The sequence below is a fragment of the Arachis hypogaea genome, chromosome 11 (genome assembly GCF_003086295.3).
Source record: "Arachis hypogaea cultivar Tifrunner chromosome 11, arahy.Tifrunner.gnm2.J5K5, whole genome shotgun sequence".
Classification (NCBI taxonomy): Eukaryota; Viridiplantae; Streptophyta; class Magnoliopsida; order Fabales; family Fabaceae; genus Arachis; species Arachis hypogaea.
Genome location: NC_092046.1, coordinates 142048229 through 142060106, shown reverse-complemented (window position 1 = coordinate 142060106; position 11878 = coordinate 142048229). Strand labels below are relative to the sequence as shown.

The following is an 11878-nucleotide window of genomic DNA, read 5'->3' as shown; positions in this document are numbered from 1 at the left end:
CATCACACATTCTCATTACTCAACAATATTATTTTGCATTTTTGCTCAACTTCATGAGAAAAATAACTCAACCATTATTATTGTAAAATTAGACAAAATAGTATATTTTAGGATAAATAATGACTAATAGAAATTAAACTATCTTTTCTTAAATTGTTGTGTGTGTATATATATTTTAGTCATCAATAATATAGTTTAATATGCACAAATTAAATTAAATCCATAAATATATTGTGAACGGTGAATAGATACAAGGAAGTCGTTGAAATTTAAGTCCTGGCCTAAATATTACATTATTTCACAATTTTTAATTTGTCTTCACTGTTTATTGATTTTATAAACCATGATATTGAGTTGTGCCAAGTTATTTCTGCTACGCACACAAATCACATTAGAAGGATAATAATAAGAATATGAGGAAAAATTAAAGCTACCTCGTATTTAATTGATATCTAAAAAAGAAAAAACAAATAATACATCACATTGCCAATAATTATATTGGTAGCGATGAAGTAAGGAGAAGATAGAATTGGCCTAGCTAATAATGGTATGAACCAAAGCATTTTAATGAAGAGGGTTCAAATTGGATTAATTAGAGAATTGGGATTGGAACCACTACTCTTGAAAACACATTCAAGAACGTAACTAACCATTTTCCCCACCAATCCAAATTATAAAATCAAAAAGTCTAGAGAAATAAGAAAATGATTGTGATGATATTAATTTGTGCCCCTAAACGCAAGCTGGTGGGACTTGCAAACCGCCGAAATACAGTGGATTAATGTTAACACATCTAGACATGGTTGGAAGCAATCCAAGCTTGAGATCAATGTTGCGAAGTATGACACCTTTGCATGGGAACAATTTGCTGCACCTTAAGTCCACTGCAACTGGACTAATCGTGGTTCCCCTTATATTATTGAATTGAATATTGTTAAGCTTCACAAGTGATGGCTGCGTGCAAAAATGTGAATTAATTATTTGAGTTTTCATGTAATAATTAAACAATGCAAGAATATAATATAATTATTACCTTCTTTTTGCAGTTTGGAAAGCATTCATACTCTTGGTCAATGATGATGGGGTTTTTAACATTTACCATGTCGATGTTTGTGAAAAATATATCCGAGGCTGAACCTGGGAATCTGTCTGGCCAAGTTTTGATTCTGACACCATTGGTTGTTCCAAGCAATGTGGCGTTTATGAGGCGAATACCTTTCACCTCTAACTCATCTGCATACTTTCCAAGGCTACCGATGCTGTTCATGTACATGTTCATGTGTGTGTTTATATAGATAGAGATTGAATAATTAAGAATAATAATATATATAAGAGAATACATGCATACCTAACACCATGTCCTGGGCCACACCTGAGTCTGTTCATGGTAACATTGACAGAACCTTGGATTATAGAGACACAGTCATCACCAGTTGCAATGGTGTTTCTAGACATGATGACATTGATGGAGTGGCTAACATGAATGCCATCAGTGTTGGGGCTAGTTTCTGGTGCTGTCAGCTTAAGCCTTCGCAACCTTATGTTTCCACAGTTAGTCACAAATATGTGAAACCCCTTTGGATTCACAGACCTAATCCCCTGTATAATCGCATCGTTCACTCGGCTGAAGAAAAGACTCTACATACATGCATGCATACAACAATTAATTAATTAATTAAGCTCGATTAATCAATGAGTTTAATTTGAACAAGTTGGTTAATATCTTACGCTAGGATTTCTGACGCATGCAGAACCGTCTCTCTTAGATTCACAATTCTCGGTGTATTTCCATGAATCCTTACCCTGCCCATCAAAGGTACCTTGACCAATGAGTCTTAAGCCGTTAAGGTTCTGGAAAAGGAGCCACTCATCGTTTTCAAACTCGGAAATATCGGTTGGGGCCAAAATAGTTCCATCAACTTGAACTGTTACGGGATGTGGGGTCATGCATGGCCCTGAAAAGAACATTGAGGAAACCAAGAATCTACCCTCTGGAACATATACCCTACTTTGCACTGTTGATTTGCATGTTGCTTGCCATGCATCCATGAATGCCTTTTACATGCATCATCATACAGTAATAATAATGTTAAGTACACACAAAAAATCAGTCACTAAATCAGCATCATTTTTGGTTTCGTACCTGGGTAGAGTCGAATTCGCCGTCGGGTTGGGCTCCGAAATCGAGCACATTGTTAACCTTCTCGCCGGGAAGAAGGGTATCTTTTGCTACATTCCTGCCCTTGTAGATATCTGGGCCACTATGTGGCCGTGCTCTTGGCTTAGCAACCGCAGAAGAGGCCAATGCAAAGCAAATAATAGTAATAAAAAGAGTATTTTGCTTTGCAATGCCCATTGTGCCCTCACTCAAATTTATATATTCCTCCCCAGGGCCCTAACTCAATTCAACTTTCCCAAATCCAAATCTTTCAACTTCAAGCCTCCTTATTGGGAGGCTATAGCTAACTAGTAAGGTAGGGGGGAGGGTGGAAATTATCCCTCCTTCTCTGCTTCTTCTATTTAATTAATTAATTTACTACCTACTATGTTTTTTCCCTCTAAAAAACAAATGGTTCATCTAAATCAACGCAGATTTTTGTGTTGGATTGTTGGTTTTTTTTTTAATTGGTTTAGCCAATTTAAGGATAGATTCTTTATGTCCATTGAGACCTTACACTATAACAAATTAACAACCGCTCTTCTAAAAATATGTGTTTCCAAATTTAAATAACCAATAGATTAGTATACAGACTATATAGTTTGGTGGTTATAACTTATAAGTTACAATACACTGAACTGAATTATTGGATCCAGTTTCTTGTAATGTTTTTTTTTTTTTTTAAATAGTGAAACTTTAGCTCCACAACCTGTTTTTTTTTTTTTTTTTTTTTTCAAAATATGATAAAAAGTAAAAAATTGGCTAATTTAATTGAATGTAATAAATCCAATGTCATTAGAGACAAATTAATAAGAAGCATTAGAGAGGCGCCATAAGATTGTTATGAAAGTAAATTTCAAGTTTTACTATTTGGTCATATTTAATTTGCTTATTTTCGGTTCAACGAATAGAATAAAAAATTAACTTTTTCTGAAAATTAAATTAAAATCTCTTCACATGACACATTCTCATTACTCAAACAATATTATTTTGCATTTTCGCTCAACTTCATGAGAAAAATTAATCAACCATTATTATTGTAAAATTAGACAAAATAGTATATTTTAGGATAAATAATGACTAATAGAAGCTAACTTTTCTTAAATTAATGTGATATATATATCACAGAAAGTACTTCAAGTCATCAATATTATAGTTTAATCTGCACAAATTAAATTAAATCCATAAATATATTGTGAACGGCGAATAGATACAAGGAATGTCATTGAAATTTAAGTCCTGGCCTAAATATTACATTATTTCACTATTTCTAATTTGTCTTCACTGTTTATTGATTTTATAAACCATGATATTAAGTTGTGCCAAGTTATTTCTGTTACGCACACAAATCAAATTAGAAGGACAATAATAAGAATATGAGGGAAAATTATATTGGTAGCGATGAAGTAAGGAAAGGATAGAATTGGCCTAGCTAATAATAGTATGAACCAAAGCATTTCAATGAAGAGGGTTCAAAATTGGATTAATTAGAGATCTGGGATTGGAACCACTACTACTCTTGAAAACACATTCAAGAACATAACTAACCATTTTCCCCGCCAATCCAAATTACAAAATAAAAAAATCTAGGAGCCAGTACTTTTATTAAAATCTGGTCGGCACTTAACCAGTAACAAAAATGAGTAATCCCACAAAATTAATGATGATTACAAATCACAAAATTTGCTGGCCCTAGGACTCCTCCACAAAAAGAATTTGCTGAAGCTAAAAGAATTGTGATGATGTTAATTTGTGCCCCTAAACGCAAGCTGGTGGGATTTGCAAACCGCCGAAATAAATTGGATTAATGTTAAAGCATCTTGACAGGGTTGGAAGGAATCCAAGCTTGAGATCAATGTTGCGAAGTACGACACCGTTGCATGGGAACAATTTGCTGCACCGTAAGTCCACTGCAACTGGACTAATCGTGGTTCCCGTTATATTGTTGAATTGAATATTGTTAAGCTTCACAAGGGATGGCTGAGTGCACAAATGTGAATTAATTAATTGAATTTTCATGTAATAATTAAGCAATTCAAGAATATAATTATTACCTTCTTTTGGCAGTTTGGAAAGCATTCATACTCTTGGTCAATGATGATGGGGTTTTTAACGTTTACCATGTTGATGTTTGTGAAAAATATATTGGAGGCTGAACCTGGGAATCTATCTGGCCAAGTTTTGATTCTGAGACCATTGGTTGTTCCAATCAATGTGGCGTTTATGAGGCGAATACCTTTCACCTCTAACTCGTCTGCATACTTTCCAAGGCTACCGATGCTGTTCATGTTCATGTATGTGTTTATATAGATAGAGATTGAATAAATAATTAAGAAGAAGAAGAATATATATAAGAGAAGAGAATACATGCATACCTAACACCATGTCCAGGGCCACACGTGAGTCTGTTCATGGTAATATTGACAGAACCTTGGATTATAGAGACACAGTCATCACCAGTTGCAATGGTGTTTCTAGACATGATGACATTGTTGGAGTGGCTAACATGAATGCCATCAGTGTTGGGGCTAAATTCAGGTGCTGTCAGCTTAAGCTTCCGCAACCTTATGTTTCCACAGTTAGTCACAAATATGTGAAACCCTTTTGGGTTCACAGACCTAATCCCCTGTATAATCGCATCGTTCACTCGGCTGAAGAAAAGACTCTGCATGCATGCATTCATACAACAATTAAGCTCAATTAATCAATGAGTTTAATTTGAACAAGTTGGTTGCTTACGCTAGGATTTCTGACGCATCGAAAACCGTCTCTTTTAGATTCACATTTCTCGGTGATTTGCCATGAATCCGTACCCTGCCCATCAAAGGTACCTTGACCAATGAGTCTTAAGCCGTTAAGGTTCTGGAAAATAATCCACTCATCGTTGTCAAACACAGAAAGATCGGTAGGGGCAATAATAGTTCCATCAACTTTAACTGTTACGGGATGTGGAGTCATGCATGGCCCTGAGAAGAACACTGGGGAAACCAAGAATCTACCCTCTGGAACATATACCCTACTTTGCACTGTTGAGTTGCATGTTGCTTGCCATGCTTCCATGAATGCCTTTCACATACATCATCATACAGTAACAATGTTACGTACACATAAAAAATCAGTCACTAAATCAGCCTAGTTTTTGGTTTTCTACCTGGGTAGAGTCGAATTCGCCGTCGGGCTGGGCTCCGAAATCGAGCACATTGTTAACCTTCTCGCCGGGAAAAAGGATATCTCGTGCTACATTCCTGCCCCTGTAGACGTCTGGACCACTATATGGCCGTGCTCTTGGCCTAGCAACCGCATAAGAGGCCAATGCAAAGCAAATAATAGTAATAAAAAGAGTATTTTGCTTTGCAATGCCCATTGTGCCCTCACTCAAATTTATATATTCCTCCCCAGGGCCCTAACTCAATTCCACTTTCCCAAATCCAAATCTTTTAACTTCAACCCTCCCTATTGGGAGGCAGCTAACTAGTAAGGTAGGGGGGAGGGTGAAATTATCCCTCCTCTGCTTCTTCTATTTAATTTACTACCTACTATGCCTTTTCCCTCTAAACAAAAAATGGTTCATCTAAATCAACGCAGATTTTTGTGTTGGATTGTTGGTTTTTTTTTTTTAATTGGTTTAGCCAATTTAAGTATAGATTCTTTATGTCCATTAAGACCGTACATTATAACAAATTAACAACCGCCGCTCTTCTAAAAATATGTGTCTCCAAATTTAAATAACCAATAGATTAGTATACAGACTATATAGTATGGTGCTTATAAGTTACAATACACTGAACTGAATTATTGGTTTATAGTAATAGAGAGGCGCCATAAGATTGTTATGAAAGCAAATTAAAGTTGCATGGTTTATAGTAATAATTTATGTATTTACATATATAACTAGCTGGAGTCAAAGAAAGCCTAGATGAGTTTTCAGTTTTATATAGTCAACACTTAAAGCTGCAGGAGACCTTAATTTGTTTTGGTCTTCCACAGGATTGGTACAAAAGAGGAGCTAATATTACTCAATTCTAAAAAAAGAAAAAGAAAAAAAAAAGAGTGCTAAACTGCTGATTAATGATTACTCCTTTTATGATAATAATGTTTACCCAAACAAGCCACTCTGGCGGAGCTCTGTTCCATTATTTGCTGCTATAAATATTGAAGCAGCTTTATTGCACTTGATGTATATCTTCTACTTTTATCTGGATAACCTTAGCAGCCAAATAAGTTGGATAGAATTTGTATTGGCAGAGATTTTTACACTCTGAAGTGCTCCCAGCAGAACTCATTTGAGAGACATGCAACTCTTCTTGTCTCGTACTAGTCTTGGTAATAAGACTCTGAATAGTCTTCATCATTTTTTTTTTCTCTTAATTGTTCTTTGTGTGTACAAACTCTAAGGGAAAGGCTATGTATTATTATAGGGCCACACATTGGGCACTGCAGCTTCATTCCCAACTTGTGAGTGAGAACAGATTTTATTGGATTAGTTAAATTAGTGGAGAATGAATCATAATAAAAAGGTTGGTCAAATCTTTGAGGTCGGTTAATTGTGAGGGATCGTGAGCTTTTGTGATTATTGTTACCATTTTTATTTGTCAAGATCAACGTGATTATGGAATTAAAATGCAATATATTCTGTGCTAAATTTAAGGTTTACATGATGAACACAACCACATTTTTAGTTGATGAATCAATGCCTCATGTGTTATTGAGTATGGAATTATATTCCGATCTCCCCCTTATCCACGTTTCAGATATGATCCTCGCTCTATGGGTCAAGGTCTATCTAAGGGAGTACCACTTATTAAATTATTCTTGCATAAACATAATTTTAATACGTCATTTTTTTTTAAAGTAAACAAATAAGTATAAGATAGAGAGAGGGAGTGAGGGTTAGTTGTTTTGGTTGACCAATTTGAATGATGACATTATGTAACAGTAATAGAAGATTTATCTAGAAAAACAGCATCGGATAGTGTCAACAAGTGTTACCAATTAATTAAGCTTGTGAAATAAGTTTGTATTGAGATCTCTCCATGATTGGATCCTCAATGTCAAATTATTCTTTCCAATCCATTGGTCGGCGACCAGATGCTGGCCTGGGTATCATTTTAAAATAAACTACCATAATATCGAATAAGAAAAAGAAAAATAACCAAATAGTTGAAAATAAAGAGAGATGTATCAATATTTTCAGGATTTCAATCTCATTGGACAAACTTCTACTCTCTTCATCTTTATTGTTACTTAACTATTATTCTAGTAATGTATCAATGATATGGACATGTATTTTATATTGATTATATATTAATGTATGAGCCGAAAGAGAATGAAATGATAATGAAGAGGCAATAATGAGATGGTGATTCAGTTCTTATTCAATTTCGTGAAGGAATCAGTACCTTATAAATAGAACTTTGTGCCTTATCAGCTCTATATCATATTCCTAATCAACTATAGTGATGTGTGGACCGGGGATGATTAGATAGGTGGTTCTGCCTAACCATTACTCTATCTCAGTTTTTATTTTATTTTAATTTCAATAACTTACAACAACCATATTAATTATTAAGTACTTTAATTTGAGAATTTTATAGAAATTGATCTCTATTTAATTATCCAATTATATATATATTTTTAAGATGTTATTTATCTTTTTAGTGACTAAAAATTTAAAATAACTAAGCAAAAAAAAATTTTAAAAGACTAAAAAGGTGCAAGATGATCCCTCTGAATACTCATTTCAAACTCCTTTAAAGCACTGAAAGCTCTACATGCTACAAATACAATCTCAACATGGTCTCTGTCATTGTGTTCGCCACTATATTTGCATCTCACAGAATCAAGCGAAAATCAACATGCCACTTCAAGTCATAATATCTCTGACTTTAAACAGTAAAGAATCTACACACCTGACATTATCATGAGAATTGTTAACAAAAATAAAAGCCTCTCAACAATCCGTTTTACAACTTATATCTCTTTACTCCACATCCCAAACTAAAAAAAATCCTCTCAAAAGAAACTATTCACGTTCTACTGCACATATTTCGATTAAAATAAAAACTTGTAATTTCTTAGCTGTTTCTTAATTATTAAAAAATTTCATTTAATTTACTTCTCCAGTTTTCTAACACAAATGACAATAAAATTTGAGTGTTTTTATATATAAAATACTTATTTTAAATAAATTCGTAAGAATAAAGAATATGTGTAAAACTCTTTATATTCATTTATACTTTACTTTATTAAGTCATCCATATTTTTTGATACTACAATTTACATATATGGTACCAACTTTTTATATATCTATTTAATTATTATTTTATTACAATTAATCAACTTAAGTAAATAAAATTTATATATATATCATGGAGCTGCTTATTAGGTTTTGCAAGAAAGTTAAATGGAATTATCTTGAATCAGAAAAATAAAAAGCAAGAAACTACTGATAAAAAGAATTAAGTTTTGTGATTTGTTATTGATCATAAAAGAAGAATTGAGAATCATATTTTACTATAATGAATTATACTATACATCACTCTTTTTTAATTATCCGTTGCAAATAGGCTAATTCAGTAATTTTAACTAGCTAGCTGTCACTCACACACTCCTTTTCTTTTTCTGTTGTTCTGTTACAGCAGTTATACCCTCTTTCTGTTGGGTGCAGTCGTAGTTGCAGTGCCGTACAGCTTTTCAATCACACAAAACCCTTCTCCTCTGTTTTTAAGGCTACATCATAGGAGCCCTGTCTCCCGCTTATATAGAAAACCATGGGAAAAAATTATGCTTCTTCCTTTATTCATTATGAAAAATAATATTATTTAAAAAAAAAACATTTTTTTGAAAAGAATAGAAAATCAATTAGTACTGATAAATATTATTTTAGTTTTTAATATTTGGATGAAATATTAATTTAGTTTTTAATATTTTAAATATTTTATTTTAATCTAAAAAATTTCTAAAAATCATATTTCATCTCAAAAAAATTTAATAGTAAAATAATATTGAACCTGTTTAAAATTTTTTGAGACAAAAATAAAACTTTTAAAATGTTAAAAGACCAAATTAAAGGCCATACAATAAAAACTAAAATAATATTTTATCCTTTTTTAAATTAAAATTATTGATCAATAATATTTTTTTAAAACAATGATACAAAATTTTTATGAATTTAATTTTGATACATTGACATCATAAAAAAATAAATATAATTATAAGATTATATAAAATATTTTATACTATAAATATATTAAAATTAAACTCAAATCTTATTAGATTTTGTTCACATTATTCATTCAAGTGATTGTTTCTTCATATTTTCTTTTGTATTATATCTACACTAAAACACACACGCATGCATACGTACACTCATCGTATATATTGTTTTTGAAAAAAAAATTGTTAAGTAAGTGAAATAACGTGAGTTTGATTACATATAATTTGCATCCTATTGTCTTATTCTGATTAGGTAAAAGAAAAAATCCTATACACAAATATCTTAATGTATACAACTCAACTCTTACTTCAAGCTCTCTTTCTAAAAATAAAATAGAAATGAAAATAAAACAAATGAAAAGTATATATGCATTCAAATTAAATAAACATTATATTATTGATTCATTCTTTATTTTCTACTTCAGAGTAAACAAAACTTAATTATCTGTATAAGTAAATAATATATTACAACAATAAACTAATATATAAGAAATTCTAAATAAGCAACACTTATTTATTTATTTATTTTTTAGGGTAAATCAAATAAACAAATCGAATAGATTCTAATTTTATACGAATATCCTAAATTTTATAAACTTATATGCATGTCTCATTTTTACAATAAAATTATGTACACCAAAGTAATTTAATTTGATTTACAATGGTTTCATGTAAATTGAATTTATATGATTTAAATTAGTTACTATAACAATAAATCAATGTAAATCGAATTCATTAGATTTGATTTACTAAGAAGGAGCATTATGTTATTTAAATCAAAACATTGTTTAATAAACCATAATAAATCAATCTAGTTGATTTGATTTACTAATACAAGCATGCAGTTGATTAAATCGAATTCATTTAATCCGATTCACTAAGGAGTATGTGTAGGATCAGAACGTGAAAAATTCATTAGAGTAGAATTCACAATAGCTAGTGAACATAGTTTTTTAGTCTTAGTGCATACAGAAGGACGATTAAAAAAAATACAAGACAGAATAAAATTTACTAATAAAGATCCGTTGAGTCTCTTTATCAATCCTTCTACAAATTTTGTTGAGTTTTAAAATACTATACTCCAGAAATTGGAATTGCATGGAACGAAACGGATAGAGAAATTATTTTATAGAATTTCGATTTTTGTTGTTCGTGATGGGGTAAAGTACGACTCCTTTGTAATAGACAGTGACGATGATTTGCAAGTTTTATTTCATTGTCGTCGTTAGTTTCCCAAGGTGAGAATCCATGAACTATTGGCAAAGCTTGGAGACATGGTCTCTAGTCCAGAAAGATCAAATCAGAATCATCAATCAGTGGCAATGGCAGCAGCCTCTAATTCAACCCGTATTGTTGCATCTTCATTTGTGCCTGTAATGGTGTCTGCGGCAGTTTCGGTGGCATCTCCGTCTTTCGTAGTTGATCCAAACTGCGACGACAATGAAAAAATAGGTGATAATTGATCTTTCTGCCAGCTTGCTATTGCGATGGCATATACTCCTGTTATGATTCCGATTTCTGGGGAGGTTGGAGAACCAGATGTCGTAGAAGATGTACTACGGGATGACGATGATGTGGAGCCCGCCATGATTGATGAGGATAGCGATGATGATATAGGAAGGAATATTCCTGTTAGGGCTAGCGGAGTATTGAGCTCAGGAACTCAGCAGTAGTACCTCCGTACTTTTTGACTTTAGACTTGGTGGCCATAAAACAGCATGGGTTCCCGATGTAGAATTCGAATTTGGGGCTAGAGATTCACATGATAAACAGGTCTAGCTAAGTTCCAAGTCGGTCATCAGTTTCAAAATAAAGAGAAGTCGTCTTATGTGCGAAGATTTATAGCATTCGCCGTGGGGTTGAGTACAAAGTGTTGGAATCGGATCATGCAAAGTATTATAGAAAGTGTAAGGAGTTTGGAAACAGTTGCAGATGGTTGATTCGGATCACTCTTCGCCAGCAGAAGAGTATTTGGGAGGTAACACATACAGTATAATAGACCTTATACATGCCTAGCCATGTCGATCTCCAGTAATCACAGGAAGCTTGATTATGATGTGATATCTGCTTTCATCCTTCCTATGATCAGAGCTGATGCGGCTGTGTCCATCAAGATATTACAGAATGCGACGAAGGCACATTTTGGATTCAGACCGACTTACAGGAGGATTTGTGTAACGTCCCTTCCAGCAAAATACATTGCTTAAGTAATGATATTTCTACTAGAAAGAACTGATGGTTATCAGTGAATAAGAGAAGGGGGGTTGAATCTTAGCCCCATTTTTGCTTGATAATATTTCCTGACCTTTGAAACCACTTTTGAAAACTTCTTGTCTTTTTATCTCGTCACTAGCCACGAGACTTTTTCTTTTGTCTCGTCCCTAGCCACGAGACTTTTCTTTTTGTCTCGTCACTTAACACAGATATTTTTGGTTTTTGCTCCTGTGCAGTAGATACAGAAATGGAGTAGAGAATAGAGAAAATTACACCCAGATATATCCTGGT

General features: G+C 32.9%; 2 protein-coding genes across 2 annotated transcripts; both read right to left on the bottom strand.

Annotated features, from left to right (window-relative positions):
* Window positions 1-414: 414 nt before the first annotated feature.
* Window positions 415-2506, bottom strand: LOC112723109 (exopolygalacturonase). Its single transcript, XM_025774348.3, has 5 exons — window positions 2144-2506; window positions 1729-2055; window positions 1349-1638; window positions 1034-1259; window positions 415-954 (listed from the first exon to the last, which is right to left on the bottom strand). Exons 1-5 carry the CDS (start codon window positions 2354-2356, stop codon window positions 733-735), a joined length of 1278 nt encoding a protein of 425 aa, XP_025630133.1. The 5' UTR covers window positions 2357-2506; the 3' UTR covers window positions 415-732.
* Window positions 2507-3614: 1108 nt separating this feature from the next.
* On the bottom strand, window positions 3615-6608 carry LOC112723108 (exopolygalacturonase-like). Its single transcript, XM_025774347.3, has 5 exons — window positions 5310-6608; window positions 4898-5224; window positions 4534-4823; window positions 4213-4438; window positions 3615-4138 (listed from the first exon to the last, which is right to left on the bottom strand). The coding sequence occupies exons 1-5, from the start codon at window positions 5520-5522 to the stop codon at window positions 3917-3919; spliced, it is 1278 nt and encodes a 425-aa protein (XP_025630132.1). The 5' UTR covers window positions 5523-6608; the 3' UTR covers window positions 3615-3916.
* Between the last annotated feature and the right edge of the window lie 5270 nt (window positions 6609-11878).

Coding starts and splice junctions, on each gene's coding strand:
- LOC112723109 (XM_025774348.3), bottom strand. CDS start 2,356: ATGGGCATTGCAAAGCAAAATACTCTTTTTATTACTATTATTTGCTTT. Junction 2,056..2,143: donor GCGAATTCGACTCTACCCAG/GTACGAAACCAA, acceptor TGCATGTAAAAG/GCATTCATGGATGCATGGCA. Junction 1,639..1,728: donor CATGCGTCAGAAATCCTAGC/GTAAGATATTAA, acceptor GCATGTATGTAG/AGTCTTTTCTTCAGCCGAGT.
- LOC112723108 (XM_025774347.3), bottom strand. CDS start 5,522: ATGGGCATTGCAAAGCAAAATACTCTTTTTATTACTATTATTTGCTTT. Junction 4,824..4,897: donor GATGCGTCAGAAATCCTAGC/GTAAGCAACCAA, acceptor GCATGCATGCAG/AGTCTTTTCTTCAGCCGAGT. Junction 4,139..4,212: donor TTCCAAACTGCCAAAAGAAG/GTAATAATTATA, acceptor TTGTGCACTCAG/CCATCCCTTGTGAAGCTTAA.